Source organism: Leptonychotes weddellii, chromosome 7 (genome assembly GCF_054177405.1).
Source record: "Leptonychotes weddellii isolate Sample4059 chromosome 7, ASM5417740v2, whole genome shotgun sequence".
Lineage (NCBI taxonomy): Eukaryota > Metazoa > Chordata > Mammalia > Carnivora > Phocidae > Leptonychotes > Leptonychotes weddellii.
The window spans coordinates 25,516,391-25,532,460 of NC_138375.1; the positions used below are offsets into that span (position 1 = coordinate 25,516,391).

The 16,070-nt window shown below is 40.7% G+C and overlaps 1 protein-coding gene across 1 annotated transcript in view; it reads left to right on the forward strand.

Annotated features, from left to right (window-relative positions):
• SPEF2 (sperm flagellar and cilia associated 2) overlaps positions 1–16,070 on the forward strand; it is a 164,814-nt gene that overhangs the window by 67,610 nt on the left and 81,134 nt on the right. The window contains exons 14-17 of the mRNA XM_081825990.1: positions 1,129–1,232; positions 2,567–2,823; positions 10,023–10,131; positions 11,181–11,338. Of these exons, the coding sequence (XP_081682116.1) occupies positions 1,129–1,232; positions 2,567–2,823; positions 10,023–10,131; positions 11,181–11,338 (628 nt within the window). The remainder of the gene's footprint in view (positions 1–1,128; positions 1,233–2,566; positions 2,824–10,022; positions 10,132–11,180; positions 11,339–16,070) is intronic.

Here is a 16,070-nt window from a genome sequence, read left to right on the forward strand (position 1 = left end):
ATCCCATCCCCCCACCCAATCCCCTCCAGCAACCCTCAGTTTGTTTCCTATAGTTAAGAGTCTTTTATGGTTTGCCTCCCTCTCTGTTCTCATCTTATTTTATTTTTCCTTCCTTTCCCCTATGTTCATCTGTTTTGTTTCTTTAATTTCACATATGAGTGAAATCATGTTGTATTTGTCTTTCTCTTGCTGACTTATTTCACTTAGCATAATACCCTCTATATACCACATCTTCTTTATCCATTCATCTGTTGATGGACATCTGGTTTCTTTCCATATCTTGGCTATTGTGGACATTGCTGCTCTTAACATTGGGGTGCATGTGCCCCTTTGAATCACTATGTTTGTATCCTTTGGATAAATACCTAGTAGTGTAATTGCTGGGTCATAGGGTAGTTCTATTTTTAACTTTTTGAGGAACCTCCGTACTGTTTTCCTAGTGGCTGCACCAGTTTGCATTCCCACCAACAGTGTAAGAGCATTCCTGTTGGGAGAGAGGGAATCCCAGGGTCCTAGGATCTAATATCATTTAACTTACAAAATACTCACTGGTGGCTGATTTAAGAATAAGCTCTAGGGAATTTCCTGTTGATAGAGCAGCTTTCTTGGACTAGCCTTTCTTCAGATAACATAAATGCTGGACAAGATAGAAAAGCGAATTATTTGAAGGCCAAAAGCAGACCATAAAAAACAAAGCAGCAGACAGACAAGCAGCACCAACCAGCAGAAATTGTATGAAATTGGATCATTGAATGAAGGGAACTTACCTGGGCAAGAGCCATGCTCGTACAGGTTATCCCAGAGGCACATCATGTCTGCGCAGCATGAGAGTGACTAGAACTCAATCAGAAATCTTCAATAGCTTCGATTGAAAGTATTAGGAAATGAAGGTTGGGGATGTCAGAGCAGCTGAAAATTGAGAGGAAGATCTTGGAAAGGAGAGAGCCACAACAGAGGAGCCTCAAAATCTGCATACACATTTCCCCTAAATGCTTGGCTGCCTCCAGAATTGCGCCAGATGATCAGTGTCTTCACCAGAGAACATGCCCATTTAATTTTTTCCCCCCAGGTATCAGATTCTGACTTTTAAATTAGCTGCACTCTACCATTCATTGTTTATTTTCACAGCTGACTGTGCGTGCTCGGCTTGGTGCAAAATCAGAAAAGTTGCTGAAGAAAGGAAAGAGCATTTCTGACATGTTGCTAGTTAACATCTTGGTAAATGCTATTAAGTATGTATTTTTTAATCTATTAATATATTCTTTATCAGATAGAAGTATATAAAGAATTATATAGAAATGTTTTTTTAACGTCTAATAAATACTACTTGTCTACATAAGAAAACATACAGCAAGATGAAGATATGTTTCGTGATATACATTCGTATATTTCACTTCCCCCACTTTACCAGCCTTGACTTCACTCATGCAGATGTGAATACAGGTCAGGTTCTATTCCCTGCGGGGAATTCAGGGAAAAGTTAGATTCTTGGAAAAGCCAAGGGACACGTTATAGAGCAGAGACACCCTAACTGTGTGGTCACAGGCCAGTGCCCTTCCTTGTTTTATGTTTCAGGAGGAGGAATCCAAAGGCTGGTCAGTGCTGGATAGGAAGGCAATGAGAAAGGAGAGGTTACACAGGCGAGAAGGAGATTCTATTGTTTAATATGAGTTCTAACAGAAAGAAATTAAGTCATAACTTTTAATCCAAAAATCAGAATCTCAGTTTTACACAATTAGGGATTTAGAAGAGCCGAGTTGAAGTTTCTTCCCTTTTCATATTGTTTTTCAATTTAAAGACCTCAAATAATAATTTTGGAGCTCTTATTCTCTATGGAGGATGCTGCCCTGAAAGCAAAACCCCAAGAAATGCTTCTAACGCTGCAGCAACTTATAATCTAATTGAGATAAGGAAGACTCATTTGAATTTTTCTCATTCAAGAAATACAATAATTATTAATTTTATAGCGAAGTGAATGAGAGCCAGAGGAGTTCAGATTAGGCAGTTATGGCTCCAGGCTGGATTGGGGGGAATAAGAGGAACTCTCCAGGTTGGCAATGTGAGTATCTACTGTGTGCTAAGCTTGGTGCTGGGTTTTTAAAATGAATCATTTCAGTTTATCCTTATAACCGCCCTGTGAGGTATGTTAATCCACGATGTGTAGATGAGAAATGGTTCAAAGGAGGAACTGCCTATGAACACAGGCTAGAAAATGCAACACATACTCACCTAACAGTGAGGAGATCAGTTTGTTTGAAGTAAATAGTTCGAGACTGGGAAAGACAAGACATTATAGGGAAGTAAGTTGTGGCCAGTTAGTTTTAAATACCATGTTATGGCCTCTGGAATAGATTTGGAGGGCAGCAGGGACCTACAGAAAGATTTTAAGCAAAGGAGTGATTGTGGTACATTAATAAGCCTAATTTTAGCTGTAGAGTAATAACATTTGCATGGAAGGAGCTTACTGTGGAGTTAAAGGAAAGGTAAAGGCAAGATTCATTGTATTGTTACTTCCAAAGTACTTGTATTTATCAAAATGTTCATGGTGTGTCCATTTTCAACTTAGTGAGATACCTGTGGATCAAGGATGGGTCTTGGATGGTTTTCCAATGACGTTAAACCAAGCAAAGCTTTTGGAGGAAGCTCTCACAGGCTGCAGCAGAGAGGTTCTAGAACTGGAGGAAAAGAGAGCACAAATATCCACGTTGGCTATTGATCCTACAACCTCCAAAGAAGTGCCTCCTCTGCCTTCTGCATTTGATTTTGTCATGTTATTAGATATTTCAGATAATTCCTTGCTGGATCGCATGAATGACACAATGAGTAAGCTGGACACTTTTCCCTTTGTTTTGATATTCTTTTTTATAATTCAAAGCTCTTTGTTCATTCCTTCTTTGACTGAATCAGTGAATACTCCCATTTACAATTAGAAGTGGTAATAAGGAATCCATTTCAGATTTCCAAAGAATTATCTAGCAGAGCACATTTGCCTCTTGCTTTAACTGTTGGTGTTCAGCACTGCAGAGAACTAGCAGAGAATTCTATGCTGACTGCATGCATCTCACTGAACCCTTCCCTCAACTTGGCAGCTCCCCTGGCACAGGGGCACCCTTTTTGAGATTTGCATGCATGGAGGAGCTTCTTGGGGCTGTCTAGTACATTGTGGTGGGTCACCATAATGAAGGTCATAAATCACATCTCTTCTGCAAGCAGGGATCTGGTAACATCCTTCCCTGAGATTGTGTGTGAAGTCAGAGGAACAAGTATCAGTTGACCGAAGTCCTCACGTGGTGGAGTTGAATAGTCCTTCCAACACTCATGGTTTATTTAATTACTTTTTGCCATTGAAATGAAAGTATTACTTTATTCCTCAAATTAAATACTTATGAGAAAAGCACATTTTCTTGAACCTTGTCTTTCCAAGTTATGAGGTATTTGACCTTGGAAAAGATACTTTGTTATTCTAAACTTGAGTTTCACAATCTATAATTGTATTGTTATAGGTATTAAAGTAGAACTTTCTTTACTCATAACACTTCTGACAGCAAATGTGTGTGTTTCCTACCCCACCCAATTCTCCAGTTCTTGGGAGAGACCAACTGGGTGTTCTACAATTTAATTCAGTTCTGGCACTAACTACTGGGAGTTAGGGCAGACTCCATAGGTTAAGGGCTCAGCCCCACAAGACTGCCCCCAACTTTAGATGCCAGTTTCAAGTAGTAGATTCCTACATTACCCACATTTCTGTCTGACTTGGCTACAAATTGGGGGTTTCCATGACCCTTCCTCAGGTTTGAATTTTCTATAATGTCTCATAGAACTCATAGAAAGAACACTTACTATTACTGGTTTGTTATAAAGGATATCCTAAAGGATTCAAATGAACAGCCAGATGAAGAAAAATACAGTGCTAGGGTCTGGAAGAGTCTCAAGCTTAGGAGCTTTGGTCCCCGTAGAGTTTGGGTTACACTACCCTCCTGGCATATGGATGTGTTCACCATCCCAGAAGTTCTCTAAAGCTCTTGGTTTAGAGCTTTTATGGAGGTTCTAAAAAGCATGATTGATTAAATCATTGGCCACTGGTAATTAACTCAGCCCTCAGCCCCTCACCCCTCCCAAGAAGTCTGGGGTCAAGGCTGAAAGTTCCAGCCTTCTAATCACATGGTTGGTTCCTCTGGCAACCAGGTCTCATCTTCCAAGAGTCATCCCACTAGCATTAACTCAGATAAGGTGAAAGGGGCTTATTATGAATAAGAAAAAATGCTCCTCACACCTATCACTCAGGAAATTATAAGCTCTTTGTCAGGAGCCAGAGAAAAAGACCAAGTATGTATTTCTTATTATATCACAATATCACAGATATTAAATGAGATTAATGTAAAACACTTAGGATAGAATCTGGCACAGGATAGCAAATACATCAGGAAGAATTATGGAAGACTTTGAAATGAACAAGAGATTATTAGATATCCTTTCAGTAGAATGTTGAGTATAGTCTTTTTGACACTTTGGACTATCTGCATCTATAGAAGTCTGTGCCTTTCATTGGCTTTGACCTTTACTATAACAGTAAATTGTAAGAAACTAATGGCAATTCAAATGATTCTTGTGCATAGACAAGCAGATGAATTTTTACTCAATCAATATATATTAATTTCTAAACTTTTGAAGAGATTTCAAGTATTAGATTGCTCTATACAGAATGACCAATTTTTCAACTATTAACATCTATTCTAGCATTCCTGACTGTAGATATGACTGTTACTCAGGTTCTCATTTGAACTGGTTGTAACATTTTACTAGTCCCTCATTAACTGGAGAGTTAAATAATGCCATTTTGCCTTTGTTTGAGAGTTTTGATTTTACCTTTTTAAAAAATCAGTCTTTAACAAATGGCAATCCTTATCATTCTTTTATTACTGCTGTTGTTACTAATACAATGAATTCAGAGCTAGGAGAGACCTAGGGAATCATCTATTTCAGTGCTTTTATTTATAGATGGGAATTCAAAGCATGAACACCTGACTTGTCCAAAGTCACACTCATCCTTATTTTGAGTTTGTGTAATTTTGAGGTCTACTGTTTACTTAAATGAAATGACAAAACCATTAGATACTACTTTAGCTGGTGAGCCCAGTAGTGTAAACTGGATGCTGTCTACCAGATCTTAAAAGAGAGAACTTACTTCTAGCCATACAAGGGAGTAGGAGCCATGCTGACTGCAGTGATGATTCTGCTTCTCTAGCCAACTTGCCCTTCCTGTTCAGGACATAGCTGAGAATTGGCTGAGAACACTGCCAACCCATGGCCCACTGGTGATTAGAACCGGACCCCGAACTCAAGATCAATCTGACTTGAAAATGGATATGTCAAGTTGTTACAAAGGGCACACAGAGACCTGTGGAGAAGAGGGTTCCTGGAAGCTGATTATAACCCTACAAGGGCCTCAGAAGGTTTGCCTACCCTCTCCGGGCTCCGGAGGAAGCTTACTGTTGTATGTTTCAGAAACAGGAGGAAATCAATTGGCAACAATTTTTCAAGAAGTCCAGCTCAATCCACCTTGAGTTCTTTCAATTCCCTATCGAAATTACGTGACAAGTGATTCTGGCAGATTTGTCAAAGCTGATGTTAACATCTAAATTGTTTAATTTCTTAATTCTTGACCTTTGACTTATAATTAGGCTTAAAAATTCCCTTTCTCCACTACTACAGGGTGAACTTCTCCTTTGTCAGATTTTGTGCACATATACACTTAATCTTATTTATCCACCCTCAGAAATTAGTATTAAAGCACAATGTGATTTTTCTTTTTACCATATGTTTCTAACATTGCATATTTCTTGGTCTGAAGTGAACTGAGCCAACTGTTGGATTGGGGCTACCTAAACCATGAAAACTAGGATGAAATCATTAATTTTATAGTTCTTACTTATTTTGATCAGAAGTGAGCATGCTAAATATAGCCACAACTTTGAAAATCAATCTGCAGTTTTCATACTAAAGTATTTTAAATGAAGAAAGAGTGTTATTCTTTCACATCTTAAGATTTTTCTTAAAAAAAGATTTTTCTTTCTTAGAATATTAGGTTGAATGGCCTTTGAAATATCATTTTGCCAATTTACTCTCCTCATGTTAAGCAAGACCCCATTTAAACTACTTTAGACAAGACTCTACCCTTCTATAATATTTTGTTCGTTCATATATTCATTTGTTATTTATAGCATGCTTGCAGTGTGCCAGACATTGTGCTATGCACTGCGTATAGAGCAATAAAGAAGAAATGGATTCTCTCTTCAAAGAATTTAGTGGAAATTGTAGCTAAGGAACCAAGAGGTTGCAGTATAGAATTGTGTGTCCAACATGGCAGCCACCAGCCACACGTGCTTTTTAAACTAATTAAAATTAATAAACTAAAAATTCAGCTCCTCGGTCACACAGGCCACATTTTATGTTCACACGTGGCTAGTAGCTACCGTATCATACAGCCCTGGTGTAGAATGTTGCCATCATCTCAGAAAGTTCTATTGGATAGCACTGGTCTAGAGTGAAGGGAGCTAAAATGGTGCCACTAGGAAACATTTATCTAAGATTTATAATTTGCCAGGAACTGATAATACACAAATGAAAGGCAAATCCCTATCTACAAGTTGTAGTGTAAGAAGCAAAAGTAAGCTGATTATTATAATATAGTTAGTTGTGTGCTATTATTATAATAGAGTTAGGTGTGCCCAGCATGGGAAGAGGTTAACCAGGCCAAGAAGGAAGAGAGGTAGAGAGAAACACATCACAAACCTTGGCAGGTGAGCATGGTCCATCTAGAGAATATCAAGGACCTAGTAGGGCTGAGAGGCAGCAAGGTATGGAGGAGGGGCAGAAACGAGCCTGGAGAGTAGGCATGGGCCAGCTGGAGTCTTGCCCCAAGCTAAGGTGTTTGAACATCTTCCTGAAGCCATGTGAGATCATGAATGATATTAAAGCTGAGATTTAATGCAATTAGATATGCATTTTATAATGGTCATTCTGGCTCAGGATGGAGGATGCATTGGAAGGGGAGTGGGGTTGGAAGCAATAAAACCAATGAGAAAACTATTATCCTCTAAAAAACAATAGAAGCATTATGACAGCTGGGAGAGGCAAGGTGAGAATGGTCAGCTTCAAGGGGTATTTACAGGGCAAATCGCAGAACTCAGTGATCAGTGAGGATGGGAGATGGAGCACAGGGAGAAAGGGATGAATGCAAGTTTCTGACCTACACAGTTTTTGAATGATGATACCATTTACTTAGAGAATATGGAAAGAAACACGTAGAGATCCTGTAAGGAAATGTCGAATTTGAAGTGCCTGTGGACTTTTAAGCTAAGATGTTGAGAGAACAGTTCTCTAAATGGGGCTAGACGTCAGGAAGGAAGCATGTCCTAAAGTTAAGGATTTGAAGGTGAGAGGTATCGCCTAGGAATAAAAATGTGCTTTAAAAAAATATCCAGGATGACCCTCAGAAAACATCAGAATTTATTGGGGAGAGCAAAGGAAGAAGTGTTTAGAAGGAGCAGCTAGAGAGAGGAAGAAAGCCAGGGAAAGCAGTGTCTCATAAGCCAAGAAAGGACAGATTTTCAAAATCAAGTTGTGCTATTCCCATCCCAGACCAGTAGGGGCTGGGCTCCTGAGGCCCAGGTTGGGGTGTGAGAGCCCAGTCTCTAGGGTCAGGTGCAGCAAGCTGCCTGCAATGCTTGAGTCTGTGGAGAAGCCTGAAGAACAGCATCACAAGGAAGCAGCTTACAGCCAAAGCCCAGTGGGCTCAAAGGCTGAACATCGGGCCAGCCAAGGCTGGGCAGAGAGAAAGGTGCCAGACTCAAACCCAATAGGCAAGAGACCAGGGAGACCTAAGGAGAGGGAACAGGCAGTGTAGGAACATAAGGCTGTGTCAGAATGGGAGACTAGATGGCTGCCTGGGTTTTTAGCCAGTTCTGCAGTTCATCTGCCAGCCTGAGAGGGAGCAGCAGTGTTCATAGTATGGAGAGAGGCATAGAGAGGTTTTGAGTGCAGGCTCTATAAGGGTAACTTCTGTGACTAACAGTAACTGAGAAGAAACGGGAGAGGCTTCCAAGACTGATAATGTTTGTTCATTGATCTGGGTGCTGTCTTCAGTTTATGAGGTCATTGAGCTAAATATTCATGTATGCATTCTTTTCGGTGGGTATAGTTCAACAGTTTAAGCATTACAAAGAAGTCCAGAACCTGGAGTCAGATTACTGGAATCAAATCCCTGCTTTGTCATTTATGACCTGTGCAATTTGGGGCCCATTACAGAATCATAATCTTGCTTTTCAAGTTATGTTGTGAAAATAAGATAGTATGTGTAAAAGTATTTAAGAATTGTGTGCTAAATTTTACCTATAAATACAACAGAGAAATCAAGTAAGATAAGGATGTCCATTGGCCTTGATGTTTTTGGTGAATGGAATGAGAGCTATTTCAATGGAGTAGGGGGCCATGAAGGATGGTCTGGGGTGGACTGAGGCATGAATGGGAGCTTGAGTGAAGATAACTCTCAAGAAGCTTATCTCAGATTCTTTATCATCTATCTATCTATCTATCTATCTATCTATCTATCTATCATCTATCTATCTACTCAGCTGATTTTTGAGCCAAGGAATTAGTGAGGTTACAAGTCATGAAATTGTGTTTTCCTTCAAGGATGCCTACCTGTTCAAGTGTAGACTTGGAAAGAGAGACAAATATCAGCTAAGGCTGGTGTAGCTCAAGGACACAAATCGAAGTTGTTAGATGAGGGAGAGAAGCTGGAGTGTTCAACCACGCAACTCAGGTTTGCTAGAAAATAAAAAGTCAAGATAATGCAAGTAAATTTGGAAGAAAGGGTATAGGGACTGGATGATGTTGGAAAGATTCATCAGCTATATGGGAGTGCTAGAAAGACAAATAGTAGGAGTGTAGGTCTTTAAGACTTCAGAGATGGAGCCACTCAAGATGATCACAAAATCCAGGATTTGGACATGGTCTTGGAAAGAGAATGTCACAAGTGGAGAGAAGGGGAAGGGAGACCAGTGCCAGGGTGGAGTTGGGGAAGAGAGGCATGCTGATAGATGTGCTGAAGTCCTTGACAAAGTGAGAGAGTGACCATGAGATGGTGCAGGATAGCACCTCCTGAGAAGAGCTCCCACAGTCTTCTTCCACCACCCATCACGGACACCAGTAATCTTTGGGTATTATAAATAACCTAAAAGCATTATTCTGTATTCTAAATCACTTCATCTTTTTCTATCCTAAATGTAAATGGAGAAAACTGATTGCTCTATCCGTGAGAGTTCTCCATTTTCCTGAACAAGATTAGGTCACCCTTCAGTGTTCTCTTGCATTGACTGAATTCCTTTTAATCTAGTTCAAGGGTCTCTTCCCTCTATATGATTTTCTATTTATTCTAAGTTCATGAGTTTTCTGGACTTTGTACCATTCAATCCTGAATAGGACTCAGTCAGAGCTGTTGAGGATGTTTTTGTTTTTGTTTTTGGTCTCTTGTGGTCAGTTCCTTTATGTCTACCCTATAAAGAAAGATCACAGTCTAGAAAGAAAGGTAATTTACTTTATTGAATTGTAACATACTGTCAAAAATAATTTTTACATATGTTTGACTTTATGGCCACCCTGTTATTTCATTCTTAATCTTTATACCATAGTGTTGATTTTCTCATTATTTCCTAGTTTGTTATTCATGATGACCCATCACTTTTCATTCTCACCTTTTCAGAGTCAGTCCTGAGATCCTACACATTGAAACTACAGCTCCTCTTTAATGTTGTATCATATGTCATTTTCCTCAGTTTCCAAGGAAAATCTGAGTCTGATCCCAAAATTATACTCTTTCAACATGTTGTTAAATATTTTAATGAATATTGGATCAGTGGAAGGATCATATCATTTTGGCTGTCTTGCATCAGTAAATTTTAGCAGTGCTACTGAAACTTTGGTTTAGCAAATTATCTAATTAAGTAATTTTCATATCATAGCTGAAGTATTTTCAAGTGAAACTCCTCATGAAGACATCACTCAACGTGTAGCTGCTGAAAACCAAGATATGGATGAGGACCAGAATTTAAGAGATCAGATTCAGCATAGGTTAGTCTAAAACTCACTGTCCTGCTTCTTATTTCTTGCCCTTTGAATAGACTGAACATCAGTCACTTTGGAATCATCAGATCTAGAAAAAAAAGATGTATTTTCTAGCATTCAGCCTTTTACAAGTAAAACAAAACTAAATAGTTTTGATGGTGGGTGAAATATTAATGTGCTAGAATGGGAAGAGAAATCCTAGAATGGGAAGAGAAGAATTAAATCAGGCAACACTTCCCTTTATGGTTCATTACATGGACTCCTAATTTAGCCCTCATTCAGCAAATGCCAGTGAAGATCATGATATTTCAAAGAGCTAGGCATCAGACCAGAGTATAGTTTAAAATGACTTCCATTTTGCTAAAATGATGTTATACAAAAAAAATCCCCAAAAAACAAAAAACACCCTTCTCTTCGTTGTGCGCAGTTTGCTCAATGGAACAGAAAACTTAGAGTTAGGCAATTTTATGAAACCTGGAGAAGTCTAAAAATAGGAGGTGAGCCAGAGAAAAGTAATTGTCTACATTAATTAGCTAATTAGCTACATTAAGTTTATCTATTCTCAAGGAAGACAAGAAAGTTTCAGGAATCGTTCCAAGATTATTTTTGAGTCAAGCAAGTAAGTCTGAGCTATCTACATTTACTCAAAGATTTCTTTAACTTCTGTCTCTAAGAGAAAAACAGATGACCTCAGGCTGTAGCTTAGGCTGTAGCTACCTTGAGAAGTGTGCTCAGAGTTAATTCTACTGTGAGTGCAGCCGATCTTCCTGTAGATTTTTACTGAGTGAACCAAACTTACACTGAAGGTTTCCTGAAATGGTGGCCTTTTCAAATCTTCTTTTACTCTCATATATCTCAAAAAAATATGGCTTGATGGTTAAATAATTTCTTCTTCAAAGTAATTAATATTCCATTGCCTGTATATTTTTTAGAGTTGCTTTTTCAGTTTTAACTGTATTGGCAGCTTATTTTTTCCTTATGTGTGCCGGGTAAATCATGATTAATGTTACTCAAATATTTTAATTGGTATATGTTATCATACAATATTTTTGCAGGATTATAGGCTTCTTGGACAACTGGTCTTTATTGGAGCAGTGGTTTACAGAGCCAGAAAATATTTTGATAAAAATCAATGCTGAAGTAGATAAACAGTCTTTATGCCATAAAGTAAAAGAAATGTTTATGACAGAAATAATGAAAAAAGAGAATAAAGGTAATTACATTTCTTTATAATTTTGAACTTACGTAACTGAAATGGGTGGTTTTAATGAGCTTAGGGAAAAATGAAAACACAATTACAAAGTTCTCTGTTTTATTTGGGTTATACTATCTACAAGTACTTCTCTAGCTCTCTGCTGCAGATGTTTCTAAATAAGAGATTTTTCTGTTTGTTTTAATTTAATCAAAATAAGTCATCTCACTGAAAGTACTGTTTTCATGTGGAAAAAAAAAAATAGCAGTTAAAATTAACCTCAGGAGTTAACCCTCCTTTTAGGATGGAAACCCTAGACAGTTTATTTTCCCCAAATCTTGATGTGATGTGAATTTACTGATTATAACTACTTATTTTATAAGCCTTCTTCTGGAATACATCTATCACATTAAACCATCCTGACCTCCTTCCTCCTTCATTCGACCAATAATAATTGCCCACTAGCTTTTCATAGTATTATTGAAATTTATTATTGAAAGGGATCTTAGGCTAATACACTGCCAAAGCCAGAATTCAATGGAGAATTTTACCTTTGCAAAATGATTTGAAAAATAAATCTTTCTCTTTTGTTTACCAGTCACTCCTAATTGTATTGACAACAGCATCTTCTTGGTATAATAAAAAAGGTCAAAGTTAATAATACCACAAGGATTCTAAAACTGCCTTGATAGCATGCTGTCTCCTGTCACTACATTCATGACCTAACCACCATAATGTATCAATTAGCTGACCCCAAACTAGCACATAGGTATAAGCCATAAATACTGTGAGGATCCAGGAGCATACGCTTAGGAAGACAAACTCCCACATCCAAATGTCTCCTCCCAATAATCACCCATGTGAAGCTCTCAGACAAAACAAATACCAATCCATATATTATTTAAGTGGCTTAATATGTTATTCGACAGTCAGAAATTAGGTTAGAGGCTGGAGGAAACCACCCACAGCGATCTTAAGAGTCTTGGTTGGGAGGCAGAAACGCCAATTCTAAGCTGTAGCTTCAAACATCTGCAGGTTAGAATCAGTTTGTTTTTGCCAGCTATCAGACTCACTTCAACATTTTCCTGAAGATTTTACATTCCAATCACTAAATACATCAACAGCTCAACTGCCACTTAGTTAAGATTTACATTCCTGTCGGTTAATCACTTGAACAGATATTTTATCATTAAAACCATAAACATTGACCTAGCCCAATGCTCTGAATTAAACCTCCTGATTAAGTTAAGTAAATAAATAAATAAAAGGATGTGGTACTTCTGTATATAGTCTGAGATGAAGAAGTGACCATTATATACTTCCAAATAGGAAAAAGCTGGTTACATATAAAATAGTCCCGGTTTCGTTTTTAAAAGTATGTACTTTTACTAAATATACTAAATACCCTACTAAATATATATGCACAGGAAAGACTCTGGCAGTCTCTACAGTACTGGACGGTGGAGGAAGAGGGAGACAGAAACTTAACAGGCAATTTCCCTTTCCGCTTATTCGTCTAAATTGTTGGACTTTTACAAACAATAATTCTGTATTACTTTTATAATCAGAAAAAAAAACCCTTACTTTCCACTCTGAAAAAACATCTAATAGAATAAGCCTCCTTGCTTGCTGAATTGAAAAGAATCTAAGGGCAGAAGGACTACGTATAAAAAAAAATAGCCACACAAGAGTGAGGGTATTCATGGCCCGTGGTACAGTCAGCAGTTGCTGCCATGTCCAACAAGGAGGGCTGGTGAGGCCGGGGAGGCCGGGCAGGGCCGGACAGGAAGGGTGAACCTGAATGGTGAGAGGCAAAGGGCCATACCAGCAAGAAGAGCCTACAAAAGCAAGAACCAGCCATGTCTGCCTCTCCAGGCCCCCAGGCTGACGGGCTCCTCTACCCTGCTCAGCCCTCTATTTAAATAAACTTAAAAAGCTGCCCCCAGCACTCCTGATCCTCTTTACTCTCTTCTGTTTATTTTCTCCATAGCACTTACCACCACCCACCCCTTCTATAAAGTAACTTACTCATCATGGTTATGGTTTGCCAACCACCGCTAAAATGCAGGCTTCAGAGGGCAGCGATTTTTCTCTTTTGTTTTACTGACCTATCTCTGGCAACCAGACCTGGGCCTACTGTTGTTTTTACTACTTATTAGCAGTAGTGGTGGGAGTTTTACCTCATTGTTAGGACCCTTCCTTTCTTCTGAGGCACAATTCAAATCCAATAAATAGTTTCTGCTTGAGATAAAGAATTGTTAAGAAGACTTGAGTACTATGCACTAATCTATGTACTTTGCATGCATTTACTCCCAGAAGTCTGGAAGGCTTTCCCCTTCTGTCTCATTCCCACCCCCAAGGCTTCGGTCACTTTGTTCTTCACCTTCTTTTCATGAGTTCTTTACCTTGGTTTTCCACTGTTAATTTTGAAGTAATCCTTTATATTCCTATTCCACTACATTAGCTACATTTAGATTGTTACTTTTACATTTGGCACCCCTTGTCAACAAGCCTTTCTACCTGCTACACATGATAAGGAAAATCTGTGTCCTAAGATGGCTGACTGAGCCAGTGAGAGAGTCCCAGTCCTTGCCCCAGAGCTCTTCCGGGTTCTTATCCCTGCTCTGCTTCCCGCACACACCAATCCAGGTTCTTCTCCCTGCCCCACTTCGTGCATGTGCCAAAAGTGCCAAGTATATGGAAGTAGAGGTGTATAAATTGCCCCCTTTGTTTGTGCTTAGGGCTCAGACCTTTGGAGCACACTCTCCTCTGAGCCCGCTGGCATTAAATAAACCTCCTACCCTCCAAGATCTCCGAGTGCCGCTTGGTTCTTCTGTCACGCAATCCAGTCCAGGTTCTGTAACATTTGGTTCCCTGACCAAGAAACCCAACCACGCTGGCCCATTGTTGCCACCGGTTTGGGGCAACGGCGGGGCGGTGATGGAATGAGGAATCGTAATGGAGAAGGTGCTCCCTGCCTAATTTTTGGCAGTCTCCCACCCTGGTCACCTCGGGCCGGCCCCGCTCCGCTGTTCCCGCCAGACTCGAGGAGATTTGGCAGGTGAGGACCTGGTCCTGATGTCGGATTCTGGTAAGGCCTGGGGCCCCAGGACCCAGACAGGCCCACCCCCACTGGGGTGGAAGGGGAGTCTGATCACCTCCCAGAGACCTCTTAGAGGTCTCACAGGTAGGGATTCCCAGGGAGGGAATGTAATAACTTCTAGAGTGTGAATGTGTGAGTGAACGTGCAGTCTGACCTGGCTTGCTCAAGCTGACTGATTCTGTGACTCCACGGGCGGGCACCCTTAAGGTCCCCAGAAGCCTATAGAGTCTGAGTGGGCCCATCTGCGATTCCGTGGTGAATAGCACACAGTCTGTGGTGGCATCGGGATAGTTTCTGATCATAAATCACAACACTGAGACCACTACGGCTAAGCCTCATCTAAGCTCCTTTGAGACATGGCCAAACAGGCATCTGATTGGTCTCCTCACCTCAGGAGGCACCCCCCCCTTTGTCTGTCTCTGCACCACTGCACACGGGGACATCACCATGGGGTCAGGGCAGAGTAAACCTACGGTTCTAGAGACCAAGATCAAAAACTTCAAGTAGGGGTTTTCGGGAGACTGTGGAGTCAGGATGAACCCTGGCAAGTTGAGAACCCTATGGAGCACGCACCAGCAGGAGTCATCAACCCTGCTGCCTGGGCTAGTACGGATGCACCCAAAGAGCACCCAGCAAGGGACAGGCCCACATCTGCTGGTACCAGGAGGCCCTCCTCCAGGGAATCCGGGTAGGAGCTAAGAAACCATGAATATGACTAAGGTATCCTTGGTCACTCAACAACCAGGGGAGTCCCTCGGGGACTACTACGAACGACTATGTGAAGCCTACAGGATATACACTCCATTTGACCCCAAGACGCAGGAAAGCCAACAGATGATAAACACCTCCTTCGTGGCTCAGGCCGCCCCAGACATCAGAAAAAACTTCAGAAACTAGAGGGTTTTGCCGGGATGAACATCACCCAACTAATAGAGTTTGCCAATAAGGTCTACATGAATAGGGAGGTCGCAGCCTAATGGGAAGCCAACAAAAAAGATGAACAAGAAAGTCAGCCTCCTCACTGCCGCCCTGAAAGAAAAGGACAACACAAAGACGGGGAGACCCCAACCACCGAAAGGGGGGAAGCCCAGAACCCCCTTGGCAAGGGATCAATGTGCCTACTGTAAAGAGAAAGGGCATTGGAGAAATGAATGTCCCAACCAGGGAAAGGCTCAAAAGCCCAGCTGCTACAATTCCCTGTGTGGGAATTGACACAGATTGACGGGGACTGGGCTTTTTCCTCCTTGGCTCCCATGATTCCATGGTCAGAATGAAGGTGGGGGGCCAACCAGTGACTGTTATGGTTGATATTGGGGCCGAGAACTCTGTTGTCACCTCCCCAGTGGCCCCTTTCAGCAAAAGGACTGCGACCATTCTTAGGGCCACCGGGACGCAGGCGATACAACAGCCCTTTTGCCAGACTCGCCGGTGTGAACTTGGGGGCCACAAGGTCCGACATGAATTCCCTTATCTGCCTGATCACCCCATCCCTCTCCTGGGCTGAGACATGCTCTCCAAGCTTAGGGCTCAGATAACCTTTGAGCCCACTGGACACACTAGCCTCCTATTGAACCCAGGGCAAGAAGAGATGGGGTCTCCAATACTAGCAATTACCATGCCAAGGGAAGAAGAATGGAGGCTATTCTGTGC